This window comes from Pongo pygmaeus, chromosome 4 (assembly GCF_028885625.2).
Source record: "Pongo pygmaeus isolate AG05252 chromosome 4, NHGRI_mPonPyg2-v2.0_pri, whole genome shotgun sequence".
Taxonomy (NCBI): Eukaryota; Metazoa; Chordata; class Mammalia; order Primates; family Hominidae; genus Pongo; species Pongo pygmaeus.
In genome coordinates, this window is record NC_072377.2 from 95,024,714 (window position 1) to 95,039,712 (window position 14,999).

Consider the following 14,999-nt stretch of genomic DNA (forward strand, 5'->3'; position numbering starts at 1 on the left):
CTGTTCTCATGATAATGAGTGTGTCTCATTAGATCCGATGGTTTCATAAGCATCTAGCATTTCTCCTGCTTGCACACATTCTCTCTCCTGCCTCCCTGTGAAGAGGTGCCTTCTGCCATAATTGTAAGTTTTCTGAGGCCTCCCCAGCTGTGTATGGAACTGAGTCAATTAAACCTCTTTTCTTTATAAATTACCCAGTCTCGGGTATTTCTTTATAGCAGTGTGAGAACAGACTAATACAGTAAATTGGTACCTCAGAGAGTGGGGTGCTGCTGTAAAGCTATCCAAAAATGTGGAAGCGCCCTTGGAACTGGGTAACAGGCAGAGGTTGGAACAGTTTGGAGGGCTCAGAAGAAGACAGGAAAATGTGGAAAAGTGTGGAACTTCCTAGAGAATTGTTGAATAGCTTTGACCAAAATGCTGATAGTGATGTGGACAATGAAATCCAGGCAGAGGTGGTCTCAGATAGAGACAAGGAACTTGTTGGGAACTGGAGTAAAGGTGACCCTTGCTATGCTTTAACAAAAAGACTGGTGTCATTTTACCCCCTCCCTAGAAATCTGAGGAACTTTTGAACTTGAGAGAGATAATTTTGGTTATCTGGCAGAAGAAATTTCTAAGCAGCAAAGCATTCAAGAGGTGACAAAGCATAAACGTTTGGAAAATTTGCAGCCTGACAATGCAGTAGAAAAGAAAAACCCATTTTCTGGGGAGAAATTTGAGCTGGCTGCAGAAATTTGCATAAGTAATGAGAAGCCAGATGTTAATCGCCAAGACAATGGGGAAAATGTCTCCAGAGCATGCTAGAGACCTTCACCGCAGCCCCTCCCATCACAGGCCCGGAGGCCTATGAGAGAAAAATGGTATCCTAGACCTGGTTCAGGGCCCCGCTGCTGTGTGCCATGTGTCCAGTCATGACTATAAGGGGCCAAGGTACAGCTCAGGCCATTGCACCAGAGGGTGCAAGCCCCCACCCAGCCTTGGCAGCTTCCACATGGTACTGGTCCTGTGGGTATGCAGAAGACAAGAATTGAGTTTGGGAACCTCTGCCTAGATTTCAGAGGGTGTATGGAAATGCCTGGACATATAGGCAGAAGTTTGCTGCAGGGGTGGAGCCCTCATAAAGAACCTCTGGTAGGGCAATGCAGAAGGGAAATTGGGGTTGGAGCCCCCACACAGAGTCCCCAGTGGGGCACTGCCTCAGTGAGAAGAGGCCCACCATCTTCTAGACCCCAGAATGGTTTATCCACAAACAGCATGCACTGTGTGCCTGGAAAAGCCACAGACACTCAAAGCCAGCCTGTGAAAGCAGCTGGGAGGGGGTCTGTAATGTGCAGAGCCACAGGGGTGGAGCTGTCCAAGGCCACAGGAACCCACCTTTTGCATCAGCATGAACCTGGGTGTAAGATATAGAGTCAAAGATCATTTTTTAACTTTAAGGATTAATGACCGCCCTATTGGATTTTGGACTTGCACGGAGTCTGTAGCCGCTTTGTTTTGACCAATTACTCACATTTGGAATGGGTGTATTTACCCAATGTTTGTATCCCCATCATATCTAGGAAGCAACTAACTTGCTTTTGATTTTACAGGCTCAGAGGTAGAAGGGACTTGCCTTGTCCCAGATGAGACTTTGGAGTTGGACTTCTGGGTTAATGCTGGAATGAGTTAAGACTTTGGGGAACTGTTGGAAGGACATGATTGTGTTTTGAAATGTGAGGACATGAGATCTGGGAGTGCCTAGGGGCGGAATGATTTGGTTTGGCTCTGTGTTCTCCACATCTCACCTTGAATTATAATAATCTCCAGGTGTCAAGGGCAGGACCAGGTGGAAATAATTGGATCATGGAGGCAGTTTCCTCTGTGCTGTTCTCATGATAATTAGTGAGTCTCATGAGATCTGATGGTTTTATAAGCGTCTGGCATTTCCCCTCCTTGCACTCATTGTTTCTCCTGCCACTCTGTGAAGAGGTGCCTTCCACCATGATTATAAGTTTCTTGAGGCCTCCCCAGCCATGCAGAACTGTGAGTCAATTAAACCTCTTTTCTTTATAAATTACCCAGTCTTGGCCGGGCGCGGTGGCTCACACCTGTAATCCCAGCACTTTGTGAGGCTGAGGTGGGTGGATCACTTGAGGTCAGGAGTTCGAGACCAGCCTGGCCAACATGATGAAACCCCCATCTCTACTAAAAATATAAAAATTAGCCAGGTGTGGTGGCACACGCCCATAGTCCCAGCTACTCAGGAGACTGAGGCAGGAGAATCGCTTGAATCCGAGAGGCAGAGGTGCAGTGAGCCAAGATCATGCCACTGCACTCCAGCCTGGGTGACAGAATAAAGCTCCAGCTCAAAAAAAAAAAAGAAAAAAAGAAAGAAAGAAAAACAAATTACCCAGTCTTGGGTATTTCTTCATAGCAGCATGAGAACGGACCAATACAACCACGTTTATTCTTCAGCTACAGTAGCAGGACTGCCTTTGACATGCTGATGTTCTTTTCTTTTTTTTTTTCTTTTTTTTTTTTGCAGGGACTTTATGTTTTCGTGGTTTATTTCATTTTACACAACCAAATGTGTTGCCCTATGAAGGCCAGTTACACTGTGGAAATGAATGGGCATCCTGGACCCAGCACAGCCTTTTTCACGCCCGGGAGTGGAATGCCTACTGCTGGAGGGGAAATCAGCAAGTCCACCCAGAATCTCATCAGTGCTATGGAGGAGGTGTCTGCCCTTGCCCTTTCATTCTCTGTCTCTCAGTCTCTGTCTCTCTCTCTCTCTCTCTCTGCCTGTCTGTCTCTCTCTCTCTGTGTCTGTCTGTCTCATTGACAGGCTCTCCACCTCGTAAAGAGTACAAGATGAATCACACTAGGTGACGTTTAAATCTTACATACTGACAACTTCTGACCTATGGTACTTGGTTTCCTTACTATAGCGTCACACCCATTATCTAATTCTTTTTCTTCCTCACCCTGTGAGCTAGACTGACCAGCAGTTTGTATTGGGAAATCAGATGGAGTATAATTTGACATTTCTTTCTTCAGAATCTTTCTAATTTGACATGTCAGTGACTGAGTCTGCCAAGGAAATGGTTCTTAAGATGCTATTTTTCCTAAAAATACTTTCATAGCTCTCTTCCTCCACCCATTCCAACTCACTACTTCAATCCCAACAAACAGAGAAAAGAAATTAAGCCAAACCTCTTTTCAATTTATATACCAGAAAATATTTTAGAAAAAAGCTCAGAAGAGTGCTTCTGCAGCACTATTGGAAAATCTAGCCAGGATTTCCTCTGTACAAATCTACCTCCCATTGCTCTCTGCATTCTGTCCACATCATTTTTATTTCCTGTGCGTGAATCCCATTGCCACCAGCTTGTCAGTAATGCTGCCCCTAGCAGTGGGGCCACTGCTCACATGTTAAAACATCCCTGAATTCCTTTGGCCAGGAGGAGATAGTAACAAAGTCCTCTAAAAATTTCTGCAGTGTTCAAGATGTGCTTGGTTACCATTTTTTTATGAGCTCATATTGCCCTCTTAATAGTAAGGAGCCAAGGAAAACGGTATTTGTGTTTACTTCCTGAAAAATGGCAGGAAATCAAGGTACATCTGTCTGAAAAGGAAACGGTTTATATTAATAGATAGATGGAGAGATAGGTAGATAGATAAATCAATAGACTGATAACTTACCTGTCCAGAGATAACTTTTGTCCTTCATAGCAATATGGAAAGGAATTTTATTTATATTAGGTTAAAATTAAGGTAAATATTCACAATTCAAGTACTATATATATTTTTAGTTTGAATGAGAAATTTTAATATACAGAATTATTAACTAGTAACAGAAACAGAGTAGAAAGGTGGTTGTCAGGTGCTGGGGGTGAAAGAAATGAAGGATTTTGATCAAAGGGTACAAAATTTGAGTTATAAAATGAATAAGTTCAAGTACAGTCTTTAAAAATCAACTTATATCTTTAGTATCCTTAAATTTTTGGAAATCTAGTACGATTTCTCTATTCCCAAAGTTCTTAAAATAGACTTATTTCATCACAGCAGGTCCAATGGAAACAGGGATTTTTTAGGATCAAGAATTCAGAAATGAATCTTAAAATTTTTTTTGAATGGTTGCTCAGTCCAGCATTTGTTTACATCTGAACTGTCCAATACAATAACCATTAGCTGCATGTGGCTATTTAAATTTAAACTAAAATTAGGCAACATTAAAGAGTCAGTTTATCATTCACCCTCACCACATTTTAAGTGCTCAACAGCCACATGTGTTTGGTAGCTGCCATATTGGAGAACACAGATATAACACATTTGTATCACTGCAGAAAGTTTTACTGGACACTGCTGGTCTAGATGTTCAACTTCCTAGTGAAATGTTTTAAGGTTCATCTTTTCCTCTCAAGTTCATTTTTAAAGTTCTCAGATGGCGGTTCTCAGAAACGAAGTGTCTTTGCTGTCTCTCAGAACACCCTGTGTTGGTAGGCAGTAGCTGTAACCTGTCTCTCAGAACACCCTATGTTGGTAGGCAGTAGCTGTAACAGTCCAACTCTTGGGCCAGAGCCACCACTTGGGTGCTCACTTGGGTGTTGTGCAATAGCAGAGCCTGAAGTGTGCTCTGCATTCCTCAGAGGCTTAGAATTGGCCTTGATTCAGCTGTCAGTGAGGTGCTGTCAGAGACATTCTAAAAAGCCATGCAGAGAAGGGAAAGTATAGGAAGGAAGGATTAAGGGGTTGTTTACCAGTAACCTAGAGGGATGTAAATACATTTAATCATTCCAGGATAGAGCTATCTTTTTAATCATTCAGTCAAAAACAAGGAGGAATGCTATGAAAGTATTTTTCTCAATTTAGTATGTCCTTATAGAGATCTACTATATTTAAAATCCTGTGTAGCATTTTAGATAAAGGATTAGGAGGATTCTTCTCCATTTCTTATATTTTTTAACAGAGTTTTCTTTGCATACATCTTACCAAAAAGATGTATTTATTGGGTTAAAAATTAGTTTTCGTTCCCCACATGACAACATAGAAATCTACAAGTAATTCAAATAGAGACATTGTTTAGAATCACAGATTAAATTGTCTCAGGGAGAGACATAATTTTCTAAAGAATAAAGATAAAATTAAAGTTGTTTTGTTTTGTTTTGTTTTTGTTTTTGTTTTTTTAGTAGAGACAGGGTGTCTTCACCCAGGCTGGAGCACAGTGGCATGATCATAGCCCACTGCAGCCTCAAACTTCTGAGCTCAAGTGAGTCTCCCACCTCAGCCTCCTGAGTAGCTGGGAATACAGGTGCACACCACCATACCCAGCTAATTTTTTACATTTTAAAAATTTTCGTAGAGATGGGGGTCTCACAGTCTTGTCCAGGTGGGTCTCTAACTCCTAGGCTCAAGCAATCCTCCCACCAAAATTTAAGGCCAGGCGTGGTGGTTCACACCCATAATCACAGCACTTTGAGAGGTTGAGGCAGGATCTCTTGAGCCCAGGAGTTTGAGACCAGCCTGAGCAATGTAGTGAGACTCCATCTCTACAAAAAATAAATTTATAAATAAGTAAAGGTCTAGTTTCAAAATAATGCCACTGCCATTTAACAAGGTCTTTGTACGGAGAGGCAGAGATCGATTGTTCATTTGGGTTTCATAGTGAATGTGTATGCATTCGTATTATGGTTTCTTTTTCCCCCTATCCCAATCCAAAAAGGTGCCACCTGACTGGGAGAGAGCATCCTTCCAACAGGCCAGTCAGGCCAGCCCTGATTTAAAGCCAAGTCCACAAAATGGAGCCATGTTCCCGTCCTCTGGAGGATATGGCCAGGGGTCACTGATAGCCGATGAGGAGTCCCAGGAGTTTGATGATTTAATATTTGCATTAAAAACTGGTATGTATGAACCCATGAACCACATTAGAAGTAGGCACTCTTGCTATGTTACAATTTATATTTTCTTTCCATGAAGTTGCAAAGTACTATCAGTCACCTTAGCACATCCTGATTCTCATGACCCATTCCTAATTCCAGGAAAACTCTAGGATACTTTGTTCTTGGCACCAAATATAAGGCAACCTAAAAATAATTTACAACTTGTTTTCAAAAAAGACATACTCTAACTAAATGTAAATATCCCTGTCCTGAAATCTTGCTAGAACACCAAGATACTATTAAGTTTGCTATAGGCAGTCGATAGGGATCTCACTGAGGGAGTTTTGCCTCTGGCCTGCCAAAGAGACCTTCTTTGGAGTGCTTTTGAAGCAGAAACTTTCCAAGGCAACATAATGAGCATAGTATAGTTCTATAATTTCCAAGTGCTATCACATACAATAATTCTTTGACCCTCCTATTTACTCAGTCCCACTCAACTTTGACCCCAGTGGATAGTTCTTACAGAATGAGAGGAAAACAGTCCAAAAGGTCCCAACTCATCAGCATATGATGCTAGAAACATGCTAAGGCAATAAAAGACCATGAAACCGCCTGATTAAAGGTCACACGCTCCTGGATGAAACAGTTAGTGGATATCATTCTTTCCAGTGTGTCTAAATGATATCTGCATTCATAATATAAATATAGTGGATATTTTATTGGTCAGAAATTCTATTTTGAACATTAAAAGAAAACCGTAAACTAATTTGAGTTGTTTTCAAATCAAATATGCAGTTTAAAAATTTTTTCCTCAGAAAAATGTTGAACTGACACTTATAAAAATTCCAGTGAATTTTAATTTCTAGATAACCACATAAGCAAGAAAATATGTCCAAGCCCAGTTGAAGTTATTGAAATATTTATTCAGAAGTGCATTTTACTATCTTATAGTTTTATTGTTTGGCTATAAAGTATATTGCTTTGCTAAAACATTTTTCTTTATTATTTTGAAGTTAAAATTTTACATTATATCTTGAAAAATACTCCAAAATTCCTAAGAATAACAGCATATTTTCATGTATCGTATTTTACAACCTTCCCAAGGTTACATAGTTAAGCGGCAGTGCAAAGCAGATGCAGGCCGCCTGGCCTAGAGACCGTGCTCTCAGCCGCTGTGGTACAACCGCCTCCTCTCGAGTGCTTTGTTAAGAATGGCAAATCCTATCTGTATTAGTCCATTCTCACACTGCTATGAAGAAATACCGGAAACTGGGTAATTTATAAAGGAAAGAGATTTAATTGACTCACAGTACCACATGGCTGGGGAGGCTTCAGGAAATGTACAATCATGGCGGAAGGCAAAGGAGAAGCAGGCACCTTCTTCACAGGGTGGCAGTACAGAGTGAGGGCAAGCAGGGGAAATGCCAGACATTTGTAAAACCATCAGATCTCGTGAGACTCACTCACTATCACAAGAATAGCATAGGGTAAACTGCCTCCATGATCCAATTGCCTCCACCTGGTCCTGCCCTCCACACGTGGAGAATATGGGGCTAGAATTACAATTATAATTGAATTGTACAATTACAATTGAATCTTACAATTCAAGATGAGATTTTGGGTGGGGACAAATCATATCACTATGGAAAGGAATAAGAACTCAACCCTATACTCAGATTAGTGCTTAGAATAACCTTTGCTAGATATTGTTGAATCCTGAGTGAGGGGATGAATTTAAACAATGAAGCTTAGAGTTTGCTAGGAAAAACAGACATTCACATAAACATGACATAAGAAAGAATAAAATAATGGAGAGAGTTAAAAATGACAGAGGAGATGAAAAGGTAACAAAAAACTCTCAATTAATTCTTGAAAGATGTATAGGTTTTAAACAAGTAAAGAATGGAGGAAAGGGCATTAGGGACTGAGGGAATAGAATTAGCAGGAGCCCAGAGGCTTAACGGCGTGTGGCCTGTTTTAGAACCAGTGCTGCAGCGTGGCAGGGGCAGACAGTGAGAGAAGCCGGGCAGCAGAAGGCAGCCTGACGGGTAGCTTGCCGGCACCATCAATAATCTACTAGAGTTCCCCAGCTGGGTTTCAGCGAACACCCTCCCTTAGCTATTCATAGTCATTCCGCAATGGGAGGATCCCTGACCCAGTATATTTGGGCAATTGCAGAGATTCACAATTCACATTAGCATTTTAGCAGTTCTAAAATGTTCTAGACCAAGGAAACCCATTTTGCTTAATTTAACCTGGCCTTTCCAGAACACTAGCAATACATTCATTTTGGGGGAGCAGAACACTTACTGATACTTTGCGTAATATTAAAATGCTATTTGGATGCCATGGTAAGGAGTGAGATTTTTATAGAGCATAGTGAGCCATGTAGGTTTTGGAGGAAAGGAATGGCATGTTCCTATTGGTTTTGAGGCAAAATAACTCTTATGAAAGTATGAAGAAATAAATTTAGAAGCAACATCAGAAAGGCTGGGAGGTTATTACAGTGTTTCAAAAGAATGAGGTTGGTTAAGGCCTCAAATCTGGAGAGTGGAAATAAAAATGAGAAGATGAGCTTTCCGACAAGAGGAATGCCGAGGAAAGACTGAGGGACAATCTTCCAAAGCTCATGCTTCTCACCACAATGGCTGACTAAAAGAAAAGTATATAGAGCATTTGTTTGTTTATTTGTTTGCAGGAGGAAACTGATGAGTTCAGATGTAGGCCTGGTGGCTCCTAAATATTCAGGTTTGGATCTTAGGTGAGGGACCAGGATAAAAGGGAATGATTTGAAATGCATCAGCACAGAGACGATATTTGAAGCTATGGAGATGAAAAAAGGTTGATCTGGGAGACTGGAAGGAGAGAGAAGAAAGGAAAAGAGATGAGGAAGTCGGGAGAAGAAAGAAGGGAAACAAGAATATTATAGATAATACCAACATTTAAAGAGTGAATTAGAAGACAGTCTCACAAAGAAACTGTAGCAAGTTCAGAAAGAAAACCAAAGAGGAAGGAGTTTCAGGAAGGAAGAAATGATTGGCTGAATAAAACTTTCCTTAAAGTCAGGGCTGAAAAGGGGCTTTCAGACTACAAGTAATTCTCAGGGCAGATTATGTCCTCACTGCTACAGTGTCATCAGTTGTTGAAGTTATGACACCGGAAACATAAAGTGAATTCTTAGAACATAATTAAATTAGATCTATATTACATTACATCTTATATTTATATAACAACTATGAAGTGCATTTGGTTCTAGAATGTAAGGAATGTCTTCCTTACTTATAGATTTGGTGTAGCATTCCTTTAGAGTTCCCTGAACTCACTAGGAAATAAATACTTTAAAAGACCAAAATAACAATCTCTAATACTTGGTTCCCTATATTTTTAGAAAAAGTACTGTAGTAGTCAAGTATCAGCCACTGTACACTTTCCCTCCTAGAATATGGTCAAATAAAGGATCAGTCTACATGCCATTTCGTCTACAGCAGTTATAACTGACCCATAGGGCCAGATTCAGCCCAACAAAGTGCTTTGTTTGATCCATATAACATCTTAACATTTTTTGAGCCAATATTAAAAATTTAGAGCTCTTTTCTAAAAATGTAGAATTTCTAGAAAAATCTAGCAACAGAGTCTTTGAAGTCGAGCACAGCGCTGCTTGCTTGGAACTGAGTAATAGCAGCCCCTCTGGACATGAGCTCTTCCATTGTCTAGTGCCTACTAGGCCCATGTCACTGGTTTATGCAAACCTCGTTGGCCACTAGGACATTTGAGTTTGCAAACCTTGATCTCAGGTCCACCTTCACTATGGCCCACTCCAAGTCAAGTACTAAAACAGTGGGTCTTCCATGTCTCTTTCATTTGAACCCCTAAACAACTTGTCAAAGCTATGTAGCCTTTTGCATATGTTTAAAAAGTTTTTCATAATCAGTTTAAATAGTATCAAATAATATAATTTCCACTATATCATACATTTTGGTGTTTGAAAGTAAAACTTTTACATTATTGTTTTAAACTAACCCAAAGGCTCTTTGCTAACTACCTTAGCAATGCAATACCTAGTTATTCATTTTTTACATCTGTGAACAGGCTTTTTTTAATAATTGGAAATTTGACATCACTTTCTTTTCTCCTTGAACTTATATTTCCATTCTACTTTCTCCACAGAATTTTATCCTACTATAATATATTTTATACTTAAAATTCATTTTACTCATATTTCTTTCCAACAGAACGTGTTTTTAAATTAGAACTTAATTTTTTTTCTGTGGCCATAAGACTCTAAGGTGTTCAACATTTCTTTTATACTGTTACCATTACAATTATTCCTAGCGTACAGTTCAACAAATCAACATGAGTAACAAAAACATCTGTTTTGATAAATGATTGTCAAAAATGAAAAAGACTCATCAGAATAATAGATATGGAAATTCAAGATCTGGGAATGTATTCCCTTAAAGCTGTCCTTCCCAAACTGCCTTGTACTCCTTGAAAAAGGCATCATGTACCACAAGTTAAAGGAATCCCAGCCTGAAGACTTCTACTTCAGGTGCTTTACATCCTGCAGAGGCACTGACCTGGTGCGATGTGCAACGTTAGATTATGAGGAGGGGCAGCCAGCTCCCACATTGACCACTGACTTTGGCCAAATCGTTAACCACCTCTTCTCACCTATAATAACTGGGCTAGCAAACTCCTATTTTCCCTTCTACTTCAAAAATCCTACATTGCAAAGATTTCCTTATTCTCAAATAACAGTTCCTACCATGTATCTGATAATTTTCTACTTGAGATTATGTGACAATGAGCCACCAATTTCTGCCCATGTCCTAGGCTTTCTGGCAGGCCTCCAATCTCTCCTTACATCTGCAGCCAACCTTAGAGAACACTGGAAATTTAAGGCAAAAATGGGCCTTTGGCATTCAACAGCCATTCTTTTTAACCTCCTCCTTTCTTAGCTGTAACATCATTCATGATAAAGTTTTCTATAAACAGGTAGAAGATAAAAGCCTTTTCCGTGGTTTTTACATCTTAATAGAAAACTCTTAAAAACCAAAACCTGCAAGGTGGAAAAAAGTTCATTTTTAATTGTGGGACTTCAGGGACTGTGGTAGCATCAGATGAAAGATCAAATTTGAAAATCCTTCCCAAATTGTACCACCTGTTAATCAGGTTTGTTCTATGTACTTCCCTTCCCCTAATATCCCGCACTAAAATATGTGTCAGAGAGTATGTAATAATCAAGACAGAGGTTAATAAGTCTCAAATGAGCAAGTAGGTCACAAGAATAGGAAGCATGGTCCATCCAATGCAAACTCCACATAGAAGCAGGAAGGGTGGCCAGATGAACATGTAGAAATAAGAATCTGGCCTAGTCCTGGGCCAGAGTTTATGTTCTGAAAAACCAGGATTCATCTCAGTATCCCTGGAAATGTAGCAGTGTTGAGTATCTCAGTTGATGCTCCATATTGGATGGATACATGGATGGATGGATGGATGGATGGATGGATGGATGGATGCATGGGATTCAGGAAGAGTGACTAGGCCTTTCAACAGCCACTGATACTATTTCCTGTGCCCTTTTAATCTCCCTTAGAATTCATCGTCTTTCAGTTAGGAATAATGTTCAGATATTCAAACACATACCAAAATGCTTGTATTAATTCAGTAGGTAGAATGCCTTTACTGAGTGCAATAGAGAGAATTTAATGTCAGAATGCCATTGCTCTAAGTGGCAAGCAGGAGACCTAACACTCTTTAGCTAAGACATTCTCTTTTTAATTATGTTAAGATTAACCATGAGAAAGACTATGTCTGTAAGACAGAAAGCTTAAGTAGTCAGTTTCCAGATTAAAAAACATCATCACTTCTTTACAAGCATTTACAAATGTGTCAGCAGGCTCCAAATTCATGTTTAACAGCTACAGATGAACTCTGATGTGAGCAAGACAATGTTTTTGAAGCCACCGTGTTAGTGCATACTTTGTGGCATACTTCAAACTTATATTAAAGGCAAGTATATTAAAATTGTTTGATCTAAAATAGAAGCCCTGGCCCATAAACCAGTCATGGACTTCTTTTTCAATCTAATTTTAACCATATTACATTTTTAAAAATTTAGAAAAAGGAAACACTATTGACGTTTAAAATTTTTAGGTTAAAATATTCGACTTCCTATGAGAAATCCACATTTCACTCTCAAAAAAGATGACATAATGTCCTTCAATGATTTGTTCTTGAAGTACATCATCACTTCCACAGGCAAATGAGACACTGAGTTCTAGACTAGTGGTATCCTGATTATTATTAGTTTTTTTTTTTTTTAATAGAGCTGTCTAATGTATCATCAGTGTCCCCAACCAGGACTTCAGGAGAATGGGAACAGTCACCCTGGGACAGCCTCCATTTTAGGGAAGAGGAGAAAGTTCAGCGCAAACTAGAACAGAGACTCAGGGTGAGGGTAGGATGGAAAGGAATGTCTGCATTTACATTCTTAACAAGGTGTCCCTTGAGTACTGGCATTTATATATTGATCCCAAGTTGACAAGATTCCTGAAAATGTCAAGCTTGAAACATATTGGGCTTAGAAAGGAGTCTTTCTTCAGCGAGGGCTTCTCCCAGAATGACTAATCTGATTCCCCACCATCCCCAGCCCCCTGGCTTCTCCCAGGCCAATGACATCAATGTCACGGTAAACATTTCCCTATCGGAAACCTAGAAATGATTTAATTTTCAGTTAGAAGAAAATAGATGACAAGTCCTTGAAAACGAATGAAAACATTCAGAATCAAGGCCCAAAATACTCAAACTTCTCCAAGAACTCATCAATAAATTTCTCTTTGCAAGATATCACATCAAACCACAATGACTTATTTAACTTCAAGAACTTCTGCAGCCCAATGTGGTAAACAAAGTTAGGTGAGAATCAAAATGGAAAGGTGGAATTTTGAAAGATTTTGAATTTTTTCCTCAGAAAAAGATGGAAGAGGTATGGTCTTTGGATCATTGTCACATTGATGTGGGCCACTCAACTAGCACCTCTCAGCCTCACTCAGTCCCTGCATCTGTAAAACAGGACTGATAATCACCCTATCCTAACCAAAGTATATTAAAATGTTAAGAAAAGGTGAAGCTCATGATGAATGTAAATTATTACTTTTAGTTCCTGTATAATTGCCTGTTCTATTGACCAAAGGAAAGTGTCCCTGGATTTTTCTTAAACTTTTGGTTTGAAATTTAAGCATGGAAACACCTTTCAGAAAATCAGGATACTTACTGCAAACTACCCGCCTATACCATTTAATGAATTGCAAAGGGATGGGAGACCTGGTTTGTGCTCCCAGGTCTTGGCATGTTATACTTGTGTGTAATATATGCCTTTTCTGAGTATGAGTATTTGGATATTTGTGCATTTCTTTGAACTTGGAAGAAATTGCAAAGGAGGATGATGAGGTGGGTCAGTAGATGTGGTGACTAAAGACGAGTCTAGAACTTGCTTACATATCTTGAGTTGCTAAACAAGCTCAGCATGCTTTCAATAAGGCAGAGCTTGTCTTTCTAGTGTGCCTCGTCCCAGTTGTCATCACATGCTTTATGATGGTATTCCTAGTGGGATCTAGAGTAGGCAGACACTGAAATCACTGGGAGTTGGTACTAGTTAAATCATTTGGCCTCAGTCTTCCCTGAGGCTAATCATGGGGTCCTCTCTGTTCCTCCCTAGTGCTTCCATATTTAGCTCTTCCTTGCTACAGGCCACAGGGCCTTAGTCACCTCCTTATAGAATGGCCACTATCTTACCAATTCACTGAGGTTCTTCCAAATAACACGGTTCTCCTGTTCCTGGCAGAGAAGCATGGGCCATTTGTCCTTCGAAGGCCTGGAAGTAGACACAAATGTTACCTTCGGGGGCCAAGCATTATTTATGGTATTCCGTAAATGATTGAAGAGGGCTGGGTGAAAACAGAGACAAACTGAAGGACTGCCTGGTCCATGTGTTTTTTTTTGTTGTTTTTTGTTTTGTTTTGTAATGTGGAAATGCAGGCCCAGTGTTGCCTGATCTTCTGGTTGTTGTTTTTGTTTTTTTTTTTTTAAGAGAAACCAGAAATCTGATTTTTTTGATGTGAAATGTATTAATTGGTAAATTTTAGCAACTTAGTAAATTTTTTAAAATACATTGTCATTGGCAATATTCTGGTTCTTGAAGAAAAGAGTTTATGACTGTTTGTTAAGCATTTTGCTTTATGGCTTACGTATACATGGTAGATAGGGGTATTATTAAATTTATCATCAAAACCTGGGCAGTGTGAGAGAATAAATGGGACGTGATTAATGATTTTGTCAGGGATGAGAACTTTTCACATTTTATGTCCTCCAACTCCCTGTTTTGAGGAGATGGAAAAATAAGTATCTGTAAAAAGGTATAGAGATGGGCCCTGATGGACAGGCAGGAAGACACTCAGGCTGGAATTAACATGGTGCATTCAGGGCATCAGGAGACCTGATCAGTGTCAGAGAAAGTGCTCCAAAAGGCAATGGTTGGGATACATCTATTTGACAGGCTAGAGACAGATTAAGGACTGATATGAAAGCCAAAGCAGAGGGTTCCCAACTCAGTGTAACTGGCAATAGGAACTAACACTTGTTCTTGAGAAGGAGAGGGCAGTGGAATACAGAAAAGACCAGAGGAACAGAACAGGAGATGAGATGGAGCAGGCAGGTTCATGACTTAGGATGCAGAGCACACTTTAATACTACATTCAGCACACATTTACTGAACACCTGCAGTGTACTGAACACTGTCCTATGAGCTAGGAGACAGAAAGATAGGAAGGACATAATCCATTGGGGGGGTCAGAAATTTTAAAAGAGAATCATCATGTTTCAAGGGATAGCAGAGTTGATATTGGTAGGAAGAGTGGAGGCAGCCAGATGAAGGAGGTGGGAAGTGAGAAGAGCAGCCCAGGCAGAGGTGCCAGCATAAGAATATGGTGTGAAAAGGCAGTGACCTGCTTCTCCATGTCCTGAGCTTGGAAACCCTAGTGAGACATTAGGAGAGAGTGCAGGCAAGAGGATCCTGTAGGCCTTGAGACAGGGCAGAAGACAAGGCCTCCGGAAATGAGGCAGCAGGAGGAAATGTAT

General features: G+C 40.0%; 1 protein-coding gene across 5 annotated transcripts in view; it reads left to right on the forward strand.

Annotated features, from left to right (window-relative positions):
- Nucleotides 1-14,999, forward strand: part of ADGRV1 (adhesion G protein-coupled receptor V1) — a 593,238-nt gene that overhangs the window by 576,375 nt on the left and 1,864 nt on the right. For all 5 annotated transcript variants that reach the window (XM_054488480.2, XM_063664978.1, XM_063664980.1 and 2 more), the window contains 2 exons: nt 2,528-2,719; nt 5,705-5,882. In XM_054488480.2, coding sequence (XP_054344455.1) covers nt 2,528-2,719; nt 5,705-5,882 — 370 coding nt within the window. The remainder of the gene's footprint in view (nt 1-2,527; nt 2,720-5,704; nt 5,883-14,999) is intronic.